The 17692-nt window shown below is 53.2% G+C and overlaps 1 protein-coding gene across 3 annotated transcripts in view; it reads right to left on the reverse strand.

Moving 5' to 3' along the window:
* Nucleotides 1-3556: 3556 nt before the first annotated feature.
* Nucleotides 3557-17692, reverse strand: part of GNB1 (G protein subunit beta 1) — a 91524-nt gene continuing 77388 nt past the window's right edge. For 2 of the 3 annotated variants that reach the window (XM_059899635.1, XM_059899500.1), the window contains exons 7-11: nt 9685-9751; nt 8007-8208; nt 7154-7370; nt 5482-5597; nt 3557-5246 (exon numbers count right to left, since the gene is read on the reverse strand). In XM_059899635.1, the coding sequence (XP_059755618.1) occupies nt 5491-5597; nt 7154-7370; nt 8007-8208; nt 9685-9751 (593 nt within the window). In that variant the 3' untranslated portion in view covers nt 3557-5246; nt 5482-5490. The remainder of the gene's footprint in view (nt 5247-5481; nt 5598-7153; nt 7371-8006; nt 8209-9684; nt 9752-17692) is intronic. The other variant, XM_059899576.1, reaches the window with a different exon arrangement.

The raw sequence follows: 17692 nt of genomic DNA on the forward strand, positions 1-17692 counted from the left end.
TGGCCCTGTGTTGAGAGACCTGGAACACAGCTGGGCACAGCAAAGGACACCTGTCACTGCTGTCCTGGGACCACTGGGCCATGGGGTTATCAAGGGTGTGGAAAGGGGAGCAAGGATGATGGGAATTTGGGGGGATTTCTCAAGCTCCATAACTTCCCCCTCTGGTTATTTTGTAAACCCAACCACTTCCCCAAAGTTACCCCGCAGCCACACCCACAGAAGAGAAAAGCCTTTTGAGCTGTGTTTTTGGAGATGATCATTAACATAATACTAATGCTTGGCCAGGCCTCCCAGGAACCTTCTAGAGCACGGACAGTCTGCAGGGAAGGCGGCTCTGGCCTGGTAACTAGCCAAGGTCACACAGCAGGCACCCTTCCTGTGCCCTTTCTAAAAGGAACTTGTGCAGGTGTGTGTCTGTAATCATGGCAGTCTGTCCATTCTGGACCTCAGGCAGAGACCTTGGGCAGGAGCACTTCCCCATTTCAGAAGTGAGAAAACGGGGGCTGTGGCTTTCTTCATCCGAGCCTGTTGTGCAATCTCCCAGCAGGCCCTGGGCCCACCCGGGGGATTCCGGAGCCTCCCACTCACACCCCGCAATCCAGAAGGCCAGTGCTGGGAGGGGCACTTTAGGGCCTCCGGAAGTTTCCTAGAGGAGATCCTGCTTGGGCTGAGGGCCAAGGCTGAGCTGGAACGGGCCGGGCAGCAGTGGGGACAGGGAGGGGTCAACAGCAGGGACGCAGGTGGGCGTGGGGGTGGGGGATGGGTGCCAGTCAGGCCAACATGGGCTGTGGGCTGTGGGCTGGGCAGACGATGCCAGGTCTGCTTCAGAGGGTCTCAGTGTTCAGGAAAGGCCAGAGGTGTAACCTTTCCCAGTGCCAGAGGTGCAGGATTCTCTTAATCTGGTATTTGTTTCTTTGTGTTCTTTTTCTTAAACATGGCTCTCCTACTGTTTAAGCTTTAGACCCCCCAAAACCTGGACCCCTCCTCTTCTGAGGGTTGAAAGATGGGGGACCATAGAGGGTGCAGTGGATAGGGCTGCCTCTCCAAAGCTGGACTCATTCAGGCAGGGGGGTGCCCTTGGATTGGGGGTGCAGGGTGTGGAACTCCTCTTTGGGGTTCTGCTCCCAGCTCTTGGGGAAGTAGGCCTCAGCTGTGCCTGGTGGAGGGGAATGGGGTAGAGGGAGGCTGCTCAGCACCCAAAAAAGGAAGTGGCCAGGGGCCTGGGTGACAGGTGTGGCCGGGAGGCACCGAGGCTCCCTGCGGACAGGGAGTGTCTCAGGCTATCCAGAGGCCACCTTCCCCAGTTCCGGCCTCCAGCCAGCATGCCCTGGACAAGTCCGGCCCCTTCTGTCCCACTTTTCCCAGCCCTCCCCAGGGGCCAGTGTCTGGAATCACGGACTTGGCGGTCTCCTGGTTGGGCTGGCTTTGGGGTCGGGCAGCCCCTCTTCCTGCCGGGCCACTAAGTGCCAGGCACACAATACTGCAGGAAACAAACCCTCCAGGTGCTTGGGCGGCCTGCTGAAACCCAGGAAGAGCGCTGCCAGAGGGAACCTAGGCCGAGGGAACCGGGCGGGCGGCGCGAGCCTGGGCGGGTGGGTGGGGGGGTCTCTGAGAGCGAAGTCGTGAGCAGCCCCTCCCTGCTCTAGCACCTCACAGACGTGGGACTCGCCAAACTCTCACAAGGTGTCTAGGAGCAGGTGCTCTTGTTGCAGTTTTCACACGGGGAATCAGAGGCACAGAGAGGCCAAGTAACTGGCCCCAGATCACACAGGGAGGACGTGAAGGGGCAGAATTTGGTCGGACTCTAGGAGTGGGGAATGGTGGGGGGAGACAAGCAGAGTGGTGAGGGTGGGGTGGCCTTTTCCTGCTCTCACACATTAGGAGGAAGAGGGGCCGTCGGGGGGGGGGGGAAGGGGGGCGCCGAGGACCCCGCTGTGCGCTCCGCGTGAAGGGTCAGGCATCATGGGTGCTGGTGCCAGGTGGGGTGGACACCTCGAGTGGACGTGAACACTGGGTGCTGGAAGAGGCGGTGAGACCTGACATCGGGGCGCAGGTGACCCTAGAGCTCCCTGCAAGGCCCCAGTTCACGTCCAGCTGCCGAGGGTCTGGCCGGAGCGTGGACATCACACCTGCAACAGGTGTGCCCACCAGAGCCAGCTGCTACCTCAGACACTAGGGGCGGAGGCTGCAGGTGAGGCCGGAGGAAGGAAGGTGGAAGGGCAAGCACCCTGGAGGAGGGTGGGGCAAGGAGATCATCACTTCCCAGGTGCATCCAGGCCCAGGAGGCTGAGGGGTCCCGGGCCTCAAGCGTGAAATCCGAGGCTCACGCCGGGCAGCGCAGTGCGGAACGCGCTTCGCTTCACACCACCGCCTGGCTGTCCTCTCAGTGCCCCCGGACACCTATTTTCAGTGACCACTTTGCTGAGGAGGTGGGGCGACGGCCTCGAGGCCAGCAGAGGGGCTGAGTCTCAGTTCCCCTGGCCCCAGCTCAGAGGGCACCCAGTCTAGCCAGCCCTTGCTGAGGCTCCTATGCCCACCCTGTGCCCGAGGGTGGCCGACAGCAGACATGTCCCTGTGCCAGGATAAAGGCTTGCTTCCTGACCCCAGGAGACCCTCCCTCCCAAGGACTCAGGCTGCCAGCCCAGGGAGCACCTTAGATGCTCTCTGGCATTTTGAGACAGCTGGCAGTGTTAAAATGTGCAAAGAGCAGATTTATTCCAGAGAGATGCGGGGGAGGAGGTTGAAACCTGGCGAACCCACTGTTCGGGCTGTCAACCACCGGGAAACCGCGCCCATGGTCCTTGTAGGAGAGACCCCTGCAATCGCGCCAATCCCACCCACCCCTCCCCACGGGCAAGGCCAGGAGGACCGACTGCCTGTGTCTTCCTGACAATTGGAAAAGGGAGCTTCAGGAGGGAATACTTCCCCCTGAGAGCAGTCTTCACTTACTTATGAGTCTGACCCGTGGGAATTACCAAGTTACCTTTCATAACCTTACACAGAATACTTTGGACTGAAAGAAAATTGTGTCCTTTAGCACGAAGGCACAGAAGGCAGGGCTGGGGTCCAGGGAAGCGGTGGAGTGAGGGGCTTCCTCACTGACATGCAATGAAGTGTTTGCTTCTCACGGGTGTGGGGCAGATGCTCATTTTTTTCTTGCAAGATGCAGGTCTTTTCATTCGGACAAAGATGAAAACTGTTCTATCATCTGAAGGGAAGTATGTCTCTGGAGTGACGTCCTTAGTATCTTAGGGAGGGAAGAGTAAGGGAGGGCCACCAGTAGGGGCAGAGGCTCAGAAGAGGAGAGAAAGGTAGGACAGCCGCTCGGGAGACTGCCACTGCCGGGGGATGAGAGGCCCACGGTCTGGGTGGTGGCAGGGGGCCAGGGCTGGCGGGGTGCTGCTGCTTTGCAGGCCCATCTGAGGACCGGCCGCCCCTTTCATGGACTCTCTGTGAGGGGGACAAAGCACGTGGGCAGAAGAGGGGGCAGCCAGGGGAGGGCAGCTGCCCCCCAGACACCGAAACAGCCCCACAAATGAGCAGCCACGCCAAAATCCCTCATGTCAAACTGCTTTATTACATCTTAAATAACAGTACAGTGAATATAGGATCTATCTTGCATCCAGCTTCCTTGCAGTACACTGACTTTAAAATTAAATACAAAAGGTGAGGGACAGGGTGCAGAGAGCTCTACAGGGGCGCCGAGGGGGGTGGGGGCGGGGTGGGGGGGTGCTTGTCCCACTCTCTGCGGGTCCAGGGCGCAGGGCACCCAGGATGGTGCAAACACAGGATGGAGAAGCCACTGCTGCCTCTACGGGAGTGCTTGGTGCGGGTAGGAGGCCCGCGCCGTCCCAACGCCACTGCTCCACACTGGACGCGCACAAAACCAGGGACGTCTGCGTGTTAGAAAAATGGTCTGCCTCGGTGCAAAAGGCTGGTTCCACGAGAGGGCTGGGGTCTCCATTCCCTGTACCACCCCGCCCCACCCCCCAATTCCAACAGCAATCGTTTGGAACAGGACTTGTTTTTAAAGGAATAAAGAAAACAGTGAATATCCCGCTAGGTGAGTGTGTAGAGCCGCTGACTGCACGGCTTCCGATGCGATGCGTGTGCACAGAGGAGCAATGGTTACAGCTTTAAAGAGGTTATTTCTGAAAAGAAAGAGAACATCTAAGGACTGAGTCCTATATGCACTTTTGAGCATTTCTACAGCATGCGATTCTAAGAGTAAACCCACCCGATATGGCAAACGATCAAATTTTTTAAAATTTAACTTAGAAAGTTTGAGATCATTATTTTCAAAACATTGATTTGTACATTGTTTCATACACAAATAACTGACTGACTATCCAAGCACAGGACGGGCACCTCGCTTGAGAACAGAGGCTCCTGACGGTCAGGGTGGGGCACAGGGTAGTGTCGCGCTGTTGCTGTTGTATGAACTTCCCTCCAGCTTCACAAGGAGACCCAAGGTGAGATTAAAACTGAACTGAGAAGGTAGAGGGGGCGGGCTGGGGCGCAAAGGTGCCTGATGGTGTCCACTGTTCGTCCACGGCGCGTGCTCGGTTCCTTGACTTCTCAGCGTCATCCTTCTATGCCGTGTGTGCACACAACGATCATGTGACACGAGACGAAAAGTAAAAAAACTAGGGACTAAATTTACATCATTCACAATTCCAGAGAGGCTGCACTAGACCCTCTTTCTCTGTTTAACTACTGAACAGAAAGGAATATATTTTAAGAAGGAAATATGAATGTCTGCAAAATCCTGTTACAAACACAACCTGAAACTTAGAATCAATTACAAGATGAAGTCCTCAACTTGTTTTTCATGAACATCACAAAACAGGATCACTGATCTAGAGTTCAAAGAAACTAGTAAAAAAGTGTGTCTGTCTTACAATTACACTCAAGTTTACCTTCTGGTTAACATTTTTATTATAGTATTTCCTTTTAAATTCATTCAAGACAAAAAAAAAAAAAAAAAAAGAAAAGAAAAAAAAAAAAAACAAAGACAATGGTCCCGGAAGGAATGCACGATTTGTTTTAGTTTACAGCACAGAGATTCTTCTCTTAATGGGAATTGTGCTCTTGGTTTCAGCAATAAGTGAAGGGAAAAGGTCTTGCCCTTTTGAAGTTCTGAGGGGTGCAGGGCGTCCGCGTTAGTAGGGGTGGATTGGAAATGCTATCACTGTAACGCTCCAAGGTTGGAATGGTCTTCCAGTCACAGCGGCGTCCACCTGCTGCTTTAAACAGAGTTTAGAGAAACGTGAAGAGAAACAGAACACCCTGGTGCAGGTGCACAGTCAGTATGACGGCTGCACCCGCTCGCGGCTGAGGGCACAGAAGTGCTCCAAGCTGACACCAATGCTCACCTGCCCACAAGTCCAGATCAACTACATCCAAATTAATCTTAGAAACCCCGACCCACAATTTCATACGTAGAGCTACAGCAGGAAGGGACGCGGGGCTGCTCCTTACCTGTTGGTGTTAGTTCCAGATCTTGAGGAAGCTGTCCCAGGACCCTGTTGCCACGGCCATCCCGTCGTCAGTCACCCCCAGGCAGCTGACGCGGTTGTCATGCCCGGCCAAGACCCCTGGGAGCAGATGACAGCATGGTCACCCCTGGATCCAGCCACTCCCTGAAGCAGACCCAGAAGCCCCCAAGGTTCAGTCCCTGCCAGGCCTCAGTGGTGAGGAAAGGACACCAGGAAGGAGAGGCAGCCTGGTCAAGTGGAAACTAAACTGAAGCTCACGCCCACTCTTGTCCAAGGCGAGGAAGGGTCAGCGTGCTCCTTTCCCATGGTGGACGTGCCCACGGCGGCGGGAGGGATTCAAACAGAAGGAAAACACACTGGAGAACCTGGCAACGTGTCTGTTATCAAGACACGTGGATGACAGCATGACAACAAGGAACATACACAACTGAAAGGCACAAACACACCCACTCAACAACCTAGGGCCTCTTGCACCGATTCCTGAACACTCCCGACAATAAAAAGCTTAAATAAAAAATGCAACAGGGGACTTCCCTGGTGGCGCAGTGGTTAAGAATCTGCCTGCCAGTTCAGGGGACACGGGTTCCAGCCCTGGTCCGAGAAGATCCCACACGCCGCAGACCAACTAAGTCCGTGCGCCACAACTACTGAGCCTGGGCTCTAGAGCCCGTGCGCCACAACTACTGAGCCCACGTGCCACAACTACTGAAGCCCGTGCGCCTAGAGCCCATGCTCCACAACAAGAGAAGCCACCGCAACGAGAAGCCCGCGCACCACAACGAAGAGCAGCCCCCACTCGCTGCAACTAGAGAAAGCCCGTGCGCAGCAACGAAGACCCAATGCAGCCAAAATAAATAAATAAATAAATAAATTTATTTAAAAGAAGCAACAGAAAGCACAACAAAAATACAGCACGAGAGTGAAGGCTGTAGGCTGTTCTTCATTTGTTCGTGATGCCCGGGGCCTGGTGCAGAGCACAGAATACAGAAGGTTGGTGATGGACGCTGAGGGAGGGCCTTTGGGATATCACAGAGTGAACCCCACCCCCCAAGACAGGGCCTCCTGTCGACACTCAGCAGTCATCAGCCAGAAAGTTCCACACTTTTCCAGAGGAATCCGAGCCACATCTCAGAGCACCCCCATGCGCCTCCTGCACTCCTCTGAGTGTCAGCAGGCACTGTCGGGGCAGAGGCCGCGGGCGCCGGGGGCACGTGGGGGAGCAGGAGAGGCAAGAGGGGCTCAATGCAGAGCAGGAAGCAGATCTACCCAGAGCGGGAGGCCATGGGCTCGGAGCCACGCTCCCTTCCCCACCCTCTCCGGCACTGAAGACTCCATGAGCATCGATTCATGCGCCTGAACCCCCGTCTTCAACACTGCAAGTTCTCATCTTTTGCACAACCTGCGTTTTAATGCACTTGAGAGCGACACACCTCTTGCCTGCCTCTCACGTGTGAGCTCCAGTCTGTGCTTCCAACGTGCCCGACGGGAGGGGGGCCGTGAAGACCAAGTGGCTGGCCCATTCCTGCCCACCGTGTGCCGCCGCCGAGAGCCTGCCGCCACTGGCCTGCCTCCCGTCCCCGTGCCGGGCCTACATATCTCAGCTCGCGTGCGGCCCGTCCGTGCTGGTGAGCTGGCGAGGCGCAGCAGCTGCCTACCTGCCCTGTCGGCCTTGAGGGCGTCCCAGACGTTGCAGTTGAAGTCGTCGTACCCTGCGAGGAGGAGGCGCCCGCTCTTGGAGAAGGAGACGGAGGTGATCCCGCAGATGATGTTGTCATGGGAATAAGTCATGAGCTCCTGATCCGCACGGAGGTCGAACAGCCTGCAGGTAGCGTCGTCCGAGCCAGTGGCAAACGCATTGCCGTTTGGAAAGAACTGGAGAGAGAAAGCAAACCAAGACGATTTGCAAACGCACAGAAAGAAATACTGGAAACGTAAACTGCCTGACAGCAGAGTGACTGCAGGCCCCGCACGGGGGTGGCGCGACGTGCTCGTCCTCCCCGAAGAGCCGGCTTCCCCTCCCCACCCCGTCCTCCCAAGGAGGCAGCAGGAGCGTGGCCATCACCGATGGGCTGGGCTCCTTGCAGGCCGCCGGCCGCCAGGCTGAGCCCAGGGAGGACGGCTCCTCGCGAGGCCGGGCCCACCGGTCAGGGTGCCGGGGACAAGGGCAGGCTGCCTCAACCGCTGTGCCCCACGCGCCCCCGCAGAGCTGGGCCAACGGGCTCAGCTGCGGCACTGCCTGTCCCCTGACGGGGGAAGCCGCGTGATATAGTCACTGGTCACCCCGAGACCGGGAGATACGCCAGGCCTCAGCAAGGACAGATCAAGTCACGGCTAAGTCTCCCACAGGGAGTTTTTTTCAATTTGACTGTATCTGCATAGAAAAGAGAGACCATCTAACCCTGAAAACATTTCCAAATTTGAAGATGCAGCCCGTGGCTCCAGAGCAGGACTCTAACGTGCTAACGGCCGGCGAAGGGCCCCCGACCCACACCTCGGACCCCAACTCACACAGATGGCGTTGATGTCGGACTCGTGGCCGGTGAAGGTCTGCCGGCACATCCCTTCTCGCACGTCCCAGAGTTTGGCTGAAGCATCACAAGCACCAGAGACAAACAGTCTGGTGTCCGGAGCAAGCGAAAGGCTCATGACATCGCCGGTGTGTCCAGTGAACGTGGTCGTCTGCTGGCCGGTCTCAATGTCCCACAGGGCACTGGAGCAGAGCAATGACAGCGGTCACCCCACTTGCTCAGGAGACCAGTCCCGTGACAAACGGTCCTTCAAACCCCCCAGGACTGCAGTAAACGTCTGCACTTAAGACAAATCTAAAACCTGTAATGCGACTTTGTTTAGAGGGGTTTGTTACAAAGCAAACGAATAAACACAATAAACAAACACAATACAGATGAGCACACGCCCACGGGCTTTATGGAACTGTGATTTCCACGTCAACTCAAACACCAACAAAAGAGGGAGCCCGAGTCCCTTTCAAGGAGGGATGCATGCGGCCCCCGCGTGGGCTCAACGAGGGGCAGCAGGAAGCTCCCGGCTGCCATCCCAGGCTGGACAGAAAACGCGCTCTCTGCTGCTGCCAGCTCCATGCCCTCCAGGGTCCCACGGGCTGGGATGAGGAGATGACGGCCCTTAACTGGGGTCACTCAGCGGCAGCAGAGCTAAGCTCGGGCCCGCAGCCGTCAGCGCGGGTGGCTACACGGAGGGCAGTCAAAGGTGAGACACAGCAGCGCCGCGAGGACAGCATGTGCTGTTTCTGTGCTTCACCCACAGAAGCAACACCACCGGAAGCTGCTCATTTCCCGTAAGCCTCGCAGAAAACCTGGCTCAGCCCAACCACCCAAATCCAAGCGTGCAGGGCCCCTTGCTAGGGCCTGAGGGATGACAGAAGGAAGCAAGACATTCCCAGGGTCTGAAAAACATCGCTCATGAATGAAAAAGCTTTCAAAAATATCTTCTAATACAGAAATTCTTCCCCAACTGACAGTCCAGATAGACTATAAATCTTTGGTGAACCTATGGACATACATAAAAAGGACACCTTATGAAACAGGACCCAGCTGGGGCACCCCCTGTCCCCTGTGTGGCCCGCTGGCTCCTGACCACCACATGCCTCAAAGGACCAGAATAACCCACAAGGAGAGTTTAAGCCTAAAATGACTCAACTATCTAAAGATTTAAAAGGATATGCTTTGGTGCTTCGAGTGAAAACATTACAGAGGTTTACATAGTCTATCCAAAAATAGGGTGAAACTCTAAAAATTAATTAGTTTGATATAATTCACGTGAAATTGTGACAAGTGACAAGCTTTTTAAAGCTGTGCTCAGAGTCCACAGTGAGGCAGCGCTCGCCTAAGAGAGGGAGTAAAGCACACCCACTCCCCCAAGCGCTACTGAAAGGTAGCCTGGAAAGGTAAAATATGCAGGGGGAGAAAAGAAAAGGGGGCATTTCATGCAAAACTGTAGTTTCAAAATCAGTTGTTAGCTGTTCAAAATCGAACTCTGAGCTTTAAAATCTGCACAGAGCACCATGAACCCACCCATCGCTCACTGCCACCTGTGTCTGAAGCCTCCTGGCCATTTCCAGTTAAAATGGCCTAACTGAGAACTCCCCTGCATCTTGAGCTACGGGCCAAGGCGAGCAGCATTAAGACAGGTCTGGTGCTCAAGTACTCACCAGGTGGTGTCTCCAGAGCTGGTAACAATCTGATTGTCATCCAGAAAACGGCAGCAGGACAGGTAACCTGGAAAACAGACCCACACGATGGCCCCAGCCTTCGAGCCCCCGACTCTATGATCTCATAAATGGAAAAACACGTTGGCAGAGCAACTATGGCGGGAAGGTCCACAGCAAGGGGAAACAAATACCTCGTCCACCACCCTCTGGCCCCTGCCGTGTGTGCTGCAAAGAGGAAGAAAGCAGCACAGACAACACGCACTGCTGGGCAAGAGCCAGAGCCCGGACAGGCCGGTGCAGCCCCAGGCCCAGAGAACTGGACTCCGGGTGAGCACGGCGCCCCAGGAGGCTCGGGAGGCAAGCGCACCCGTCCGCCCCTGCCCTTTTGGACACGTTGGGAGGAGCAGGGGCGGAGGGTCTGCAGGGGCCAGCCAGAGCCAGAGATGAGGATGGGCGTGGGGGCGGATTTGTTTTCTACGGGACAAGCGCTGGCGTCAAACATCAGCGTGGAAACAGCTGCGTCTCCTGAGCGCCCCCAGCCACCCCTCTGAGCACACGGGAGGCGAGGCAGAGCTGGGGCTGAGGCCAGATGCCCAGCCTGGATCAGCTTTTGGAATAAGAAAGGGCAAACACAAAGAAAATCCATTTTGCGGGACCTCCATGTGACTTCTACTGAACTAGCCCCTGTTTACCATGACCTCTGCTTTTGTCTTAGTGTAAGTGACCCTGAGAACTGCACGTGCAAAGTAAGCACACCTGCCCCCGGAAGACCCAGGGGATGGTGGCAGAGCAGCCCCTGCCCCCAGCAGGCTGGGCTCTTGCCAGGGAGAAGCGTGCCTGCCAGGTCTTCCCAGGCCACACCAGAGCCACGTGTGACGCTGTGTCAATCAGTAAGATCAAAGACAAAATACAAAGAGGAGGCCCACTGAAGGCTGCTGATGTGGAAAGTATAAGAATATTGGGAAAATAAAGCACTTATCTAACATATTACTGCACTGTCTCCCATAGAAAAAACAGAGAGAGAGAACAATTTCAAAATATCAACTACGTGCCTAGACAAGGACCTGTGGTCAAGTGCTCCCTGGAGGCCACATCACGTCCACAGGACACCAGGGAGCACACGGGCGCCCCCAGCCGCCCTGAGGGGCTCTCTTCCCGCTGAGTCTCAGCCCAAGCTCCGCTCTGAGAACAGCACTTACTTCCTGGCACACTCTCACCCTCGCCCAAGCCAGCCTTCTGGGAACCAGCCCTGGGACCCTCACACCCGCCATCACAGCACTAGGCTGTCTGACTTGGGATCACAGCAGACAGGGAGGAGCATCGTGGAGACCCCAGCACCACCTGGTCTCACACAGGGCCAGACAGGGGCACTCCTAGGTCAACAGCACAAAGAAACACGACCTCAAAGATGACCTCTGTCCCACCTCGTGCAGGCGGCGGTCCAGGCCCAGGGAGTCCACGAGCTTCCCGCCCCCAGGGCCAGAGGCTGCCGGCTACAGCCTCGGCTCTCGAGCACTAGCAACCTGCGCTGGCCTCTTCAGGGCCTCAGACGGTCAGCACACGTCAGCTGGCTGACCGTCAGGAGCCAGGCAGGCTGCGGGAAATGACCACATCTACAAAACCACACACAGTACCTGGGGATCACAAATGCTGTTAAGACTCCAGGACACAAGCAGATGAAGAGGAGGGGCGGGGCAGCACACACGGAGCCCGGCCTGGTCCTGGGGCGAGGGCGTCTCGGGGACCTAAGAGACTGCGTGTGGACAGCACTGAGGTGGCTTTGCTGTTCGTTTTCTAACTTCCTGTAGTTTGAGCTTTCAAAATATACACAGTTGACCCCGAACAACATGTGGGCCGGGGGTGCCAGCCTCCTCGAGGCTGAAAATCTGCACAGAACTTAGAGTCGGCCCTCGTGACAGCGGTTCCTCGGTCTCCTTGGGGACGGAGCCCACCTGGGCTCCTGTGTGCTGTATTTGGAGAAAAACCTCAGGTGTAAGTGCACCAGTACAGTTCAAACCTGTGTTGTTCAAGGGTCAACCCTATCCAGATACTACTTTTCATTAGGCAAAGTCAGAGCTGCTGGCTCATAACTCACTTTTTTGGTCTCTGTATTTTGTACATTGAGGGAAAAAGACAATAACCAGGTGGATATTATATTTTTTACAAAAACCTTTTTTCCTCCCAGAAAGAAAAGGTGGGATTCTTTTTATATTTATTTATTTGGCTGTGCCGAGTCTTAGTTGCGGCATGCAGGATCTAGTTCCCTGACCAGGGGTCAGACCCAGGCCCCCTGCACTGGGAGCACGGAGTCTTAACCACTGGACCACCAGGGAAGTCCCGGAACCAGCTTTTAAATTAGGTTAACAAACAAGTACTGAGCATCAAGGCTCAACAGCCCTGAGACGGGAACTCACCAACCATGAACACCAGACCGTCCAGCCGGCGGGCTCGGCAGCCGACCCCACACGCTCAGCGTCCCAGGAGGCCAGTGACGCCCCGTGTGCACGGGGACCATCAAGGGGCACCCGGGCTCCGGGGAAGCCTGCGGGGCCGTTCTCGTTGGGAGGCGGGCAGTGGCTTCAGAGTAGGCCCGATTCTCAGCGCAGCTGCTAACCTGCAGTGCATGGTCCCGTGAGCTGGCTCACGAGCCCCAGCCTTCCCAGAGGAGCTGGGATCAATCCAGAGAATCATCGGGAGGAACAGAGCTGTCTGCACATTTAAGTTCTAAACGAACGGTGGCAGTTACTGTCTTTGCTTATATAAGAGCGAGCAAACTCCCTGAAGGGGCTGTGTGAGTGTGTGTGTGTGTCCTCAGCAGAAGGGTGGCTGGCCCAGTGGCGCTGCTGCCTTACGAAGGCCTCCAGAGGGGCAGGGAAAACAGACCCTGACAAAAGTGGGCACGAAGTGTGGAGGTGCCAGGCCTCACGGAGACAAGTGGCAGCGGGACACAGGCGCGCTGGGGACAGCCTGGCGCGGGGACGAGCTGGCAGCAGTCCAGAGGGGAGGAGGCTTGAAGTGAGGCAGGGCAGGCGCTCAGGTCAAGGACCCGTGGGAGGGAAGGGGGACGGTCTCATGACAGTGTGTCGCTGAATGGGAACCTGGTCCAGAGAGGCAGACGAGCTCACCTCCTCACCCAGAGGGCAGCTGACCCAGACGGCAAAGCCGAAGACCAGTGTGCACAGACACGTGAGCCGCTGCGAGTGCTGCCCCGGCAAACGGCTCAGCCAAGGGAACTCACCCCGAGAACACAGTCATGGCCTGAGAAGTCACTTCTCTGCAAGAACAGTATTTACAGCCACAACACGCGCACTAGTGCCAAGCTGGGAACTGCTGCAATGACCGACGACAGGGACAAATCAGCGCACCTTACAACGGAACCCTCTCCAACTCTGCAGGACAACACTGCAGTTCTGGGTGGGATTAGAAGTTAAAAACACAGAAGAAGAAATGTTACTTTCCCAACTTTCTACGGTGAATCACGCTGGCAGTCTTAGCCCAGCCGGCACCTGGGGGAGGCGGGGGCAGCTGGCTGGGCGGGGAGGGAAAGCCGCCGACCCACTCGGAGGTGCACAGGGGAGTGGAGACCGGGAGCAGAGGGTGCGTTCTCTGAGCAGCTCCGTGAAAAGGAAAGAGCCACAACGAAGTAACATGAAGGCCTGTGAGCGAGGAAACGCCACCCCAAAGAGACAAACCCAGAAACTGCTGATGCCAAAGGACAAGCACCTAGCAGCAGGCCGGTGCATCCGTCCACCCGGAGGTTCACGCATCCTCTCAGGCTGAATGCAGGCACAGCCAGGACTGGTGGCCAGCCTGGGAGAGGGGGCTCCTGCTGCTGGGGGGCTGAGCCGGCGGCGCAGTCTGTGAGGTCAGGAAGTGAGCAGTGGGGTCTGAGTTTCCCAGGCCGCGCCCACAGAAAGCCTACAACTGCCCTCACGTTAACTAACTGCCCTCAGAACAGGCTGCCGGAGAGCAGCACAGTGTGGCCCGGAGCAGAACTGCGGGACACGTCTTTCCTCCCAGAGCGGGGCCTGCTGGCGCCTGTCAGGAAAGAAGCAACTAACAGGCCAGGGGGCCCGTCCACTGTGCTTTCACGTGCATTCAAGCCCTGGGCAGCATGGACAAATCTTCCCTGGAAGACGAAATTTTAGCCACCGCAAGGGCTTCTGGCAGGAGTACAAGGCAGTCGTGTCACCCCCAGGAAACCTCTGGCTAAATTCTTGACCATGGTGATCTCAGAAAGGGTAAATGTGTCTGCACTGCGATGGGAGGTTTACGAAAGGAGAATGAGCTTTTAGGGAATTACTAATTTCTCAAATATACAATCTAACGCCTTTGTATTATTATTTTCACCAAGAGAGCACTCGGCAAGTTTTATTCTATACGTGATATATTCATAGTAACAGCAACAATGATAAATGTTCCGTCTCAATCGTTGTGAATTCATTCCATTAACCATTTCTAGAGGGCATCCTTTACTCCTTAAGATAGAAACTTAAAAGGCAAAACACCAGAAGACAGAACGCCATCTGATGTTTGCTCTCTCAAGTATTGCTAGCGTTTCCAAAGCCTGGGTGGCCAACTCTAGAGAAGGAAGCTTCTGTTTGTTCTATATGGGCCCTTGTATTTTCTGGAAACAACAGCAACACAAAACTGACCACCAAGAGCCTCTCTCCTGAAACTGAGCGCAGAGGCTCGATTCCCGCCCTCACTCCATCAGACACCATCTGAGGGCTCGGGGAGACTGCTGAGAAGAGCACCAAGAGTGGTTTTCTGCGCAACTGAGTCTCTAAGACTCTACGACAAAATGTCCCAACCACAGCTTGACAAAGAGCTCTCAACTTAAGGCTCGGGCCAGCGAGAGACGCCTGAGTGATGAGCACTCGCGTCATCCGACGGAGGCTTAGAGGGACCGAGACAAGATGTAGACCGCCCGTCCTCAAATCTGATGAACCCACTAACCGTTCACACCTTTACCCCCCGACTAAAGTGAGGCTATTTGAATTTATCAAATTTTAACCTTTATTGATGTGAAGCTGAATTATGTATCATGTCTGAAGAAAGTCACAAATACTCTTAAGAGGCCAAACGTTTAAAAAAACACTACCACTCAACTCCCGAAGAAGTAAAATTTCATGATACATGAAGGAAACAAAATTTCTAAAACATTCTAATACTAGTTTATTTTTTTGTTTCAGCAAATAAAGTGTTAAAAAGTTAAAAAGATTTAATTAAAAATGGAAGTCCATACACTGAATCTGATAAGAGATTGGTAAACAGTAAGAATGTGTTTTTTAATGTGCTGTGAGTTCATCAACGCTGTAAGCAAAGTGGTTTAGGAAGGGTGCTCACTGGACAGAATCCCCAGTTTACAAGGATGGGGCAGGCAGCCCAGGCTGGGTTCCGAGAAGGGGGGTTCCCACCCCCAGGAGCAACCTTCCCACAGAAACCACCACAAGCTCTGGACAAATATAAAAACAAAAACCTGAAAGCACTGGAAGCAGAAGCAGACAAACCGAAGGGGAGCCTCTGCACTTGGAAGGAAAGAGAGGCGCTGGGTGAGCTTGCTTTTCAACAAGCTCGTGTGCCCTGTGCCTGAGGGCACGCCCCCTCTTGCAGCCACACCTCAGATGCAGATCTATGGCCCAACCTTCTTGAACAGCCAGTAGATAGGGTTCTGGTCAACCATAACTGGAAAGTGAAAGAAGGAAACCTAGAAAGGAGAAAGCCACAGAAGGCCCTAAAAATCACACACCTACTGCCCCAACATCTGTCCGAACCACACAGGCAAGACAGCTGCTCCCACACGGCTGTGTGGCTGCTCCCAACGGAACCAAATGGCAGAGCTTCAGGGGAACAGAGTCTGCACAAAGCCCAGGACACAAGTCAAAATCACTAGATGTACCAAGAAGCAGGAAAATGTCACCCATATTCAAGAGAAAAGAGCCACCAGGACCAAACCTCAAGGGATTAGTTGCTAGAACTGGCAGGTAAGAATTTCAAAGCCAGCTCTTGGAACTATGCCCAAGGATCCTAAATATGCTCATAATAAATAGACAGGAAACGTCAGCAGAAAAATAAGGACTATTTTTTTGAAAAAGCAAACGAATTCTAGAACTGAAAAATAGAACATCTGGCATATATGGCTTGCTGGGTAGTCTTAACAACACACTGGAGGTGACAGAAGTCACGTGTACTGGAGGACAGCTCTGGAGAAGCGGGAGATGGAATAAACAAGAACAGAACCGTAGGAACCTAAGAGACGATGTGAACATGAACCCACTGGAGTACAAAAAGACAGAGAACAAAGAACAGAAAATGGATTTCTAATATTTCCCAAATTTAGTGAAAGACAAAACTTTACAAATTCAAGGTGCTAAAGCACAATAAACAAAGAAAGTCACTCCAAGGCACATCACAAACTGTTAAAAAACAAAAATCTTTAAAGTGCTAAAAGAAAATAATACCAACCCAGGATTAAATATATCCAGCAAAAATTTCTTGAAGAATGAAGGATAATCGACATTTTCAGATAAATGAAAACAGAGAGAATTCACTGCTAGAAGACCTGCACTAACAGTAAAAAATGGTAAAGCAAGTTCATCAGGCTGAAGGGAACCCGAAGAAAGCTCACGTCTTCAGGAGGAATGACTAGTGCTACCGATGGTAAAGATTTGAGTAAATGTAAAAGACGATTCAAACTTCTTCAAGTGGCTAAGAACATTTAAAGGAAAAAAATATAACAATATATTGTGGGGCTTACAACACATGGAGATGCAACACCTACGAAAACTTCATAAAGAATGAGGAAGGGCAGAAAACGGGTATTTATGGCCACAAGATTCTTGTATTTCATATAAATGGATACAATATAACTCTGAGCGCACCATGAAAAATTATGAATGTACATTGTAATCCCTACATAACCCTTTTTTGGAGGTAACCAGAAAAGCCAACAGATAAAACTAAAATAGAATTCTAAAAAATCAAGTAACCCAAAAGAAGGCAGGAAAGGAGAGCACACCATAAAGTGAGAGAGCCAAATTCCACTGCACCCACACCGCATGAAACAGAAATGAACCCCATACTATTTGAAAGGCAGAAACAGAGTGGATAAAAAGAAAGAACCAACTGTGTGCTGTCTCTAAGGGACTCTGTTTATAAATACAGTTAAGTGGATGGGAAAAAATACACCATGCAAACAGTCGGACTAAGAAGGCTCCAGCCTTCATTAACCTTCATTAATGTCCAGCTACATTAACATCAGATAAAGCCGACTTTCCAACAAAGAAGGTTCTGAGAAAGAGGGTCACTTCATCAGGAACATACAACAGTCATGAACATACCTTCTACTAACAGAGCTCAAGATACATGAAGCAAAAATTCCCAGAATGGAGAAATACACGAATCCACCCCTGCCTCAGCAACTGACAGAAATAAACTAAAGACAGAGAATATGTGAACAGTGTCAAAGTCCTGCTTTGACGAACACGCTGAGAACCTGCCCCACAGCCTAGACGCCCAAGCGCGTGCGGCGTGTCATCCTCAGACCACCCGCTCCACTGGAAGCAAGTCTCCATAAATGTGAAAAACTGAACTGGTACAGAACATCTTCTCTGAACATAATGTCATTTGATTAGAAACCAATAACAAGTTATCAAAAGGGTATTAAAAATATTTCCCACTGAATGATAATACAGCTAAAGCCATGCTTAGAGGGTAATTTATAGCTTAGAGGGTAATTTATAGCTTAGAGGGTAATTTATATTTGAAAAAGTAGGAAGATCTAAGTCACTACTTTAAGAAGACAGAAAGTTAAGAAGGAAGCAACCCCAAAGCAAACAGAAGCCAAAATAACATACCACCCAACGCTTAGAGTTGGCTACGTTCAGAAGCACTCAGCCTGAAGGACTCTGTTCTGCTTCCTGTGCAACAAGAATGCTAGTCATTATGAAGGATGTTAAGAGATCAGTAAGGGTGTATCAATATGTGGATAAATACGTGTGTGTGT

The sequence above is a fragment of the Balaenoptera ricei genome, chromosome 1 (genome assembly GCF_028023285.1).
Source record: "Balaenoptera ricei isolate mBalRic1 chromosome 1, mBalRic1.hap2, whole genome shotgun sequence".
Classification (NCBI taxonomy): Eukaryota; Metazoa; Chordata; class Mammalia; order Artiodactyla; family Balaenopteridae; genus Balaenoptera; species Balaenoptera ricei.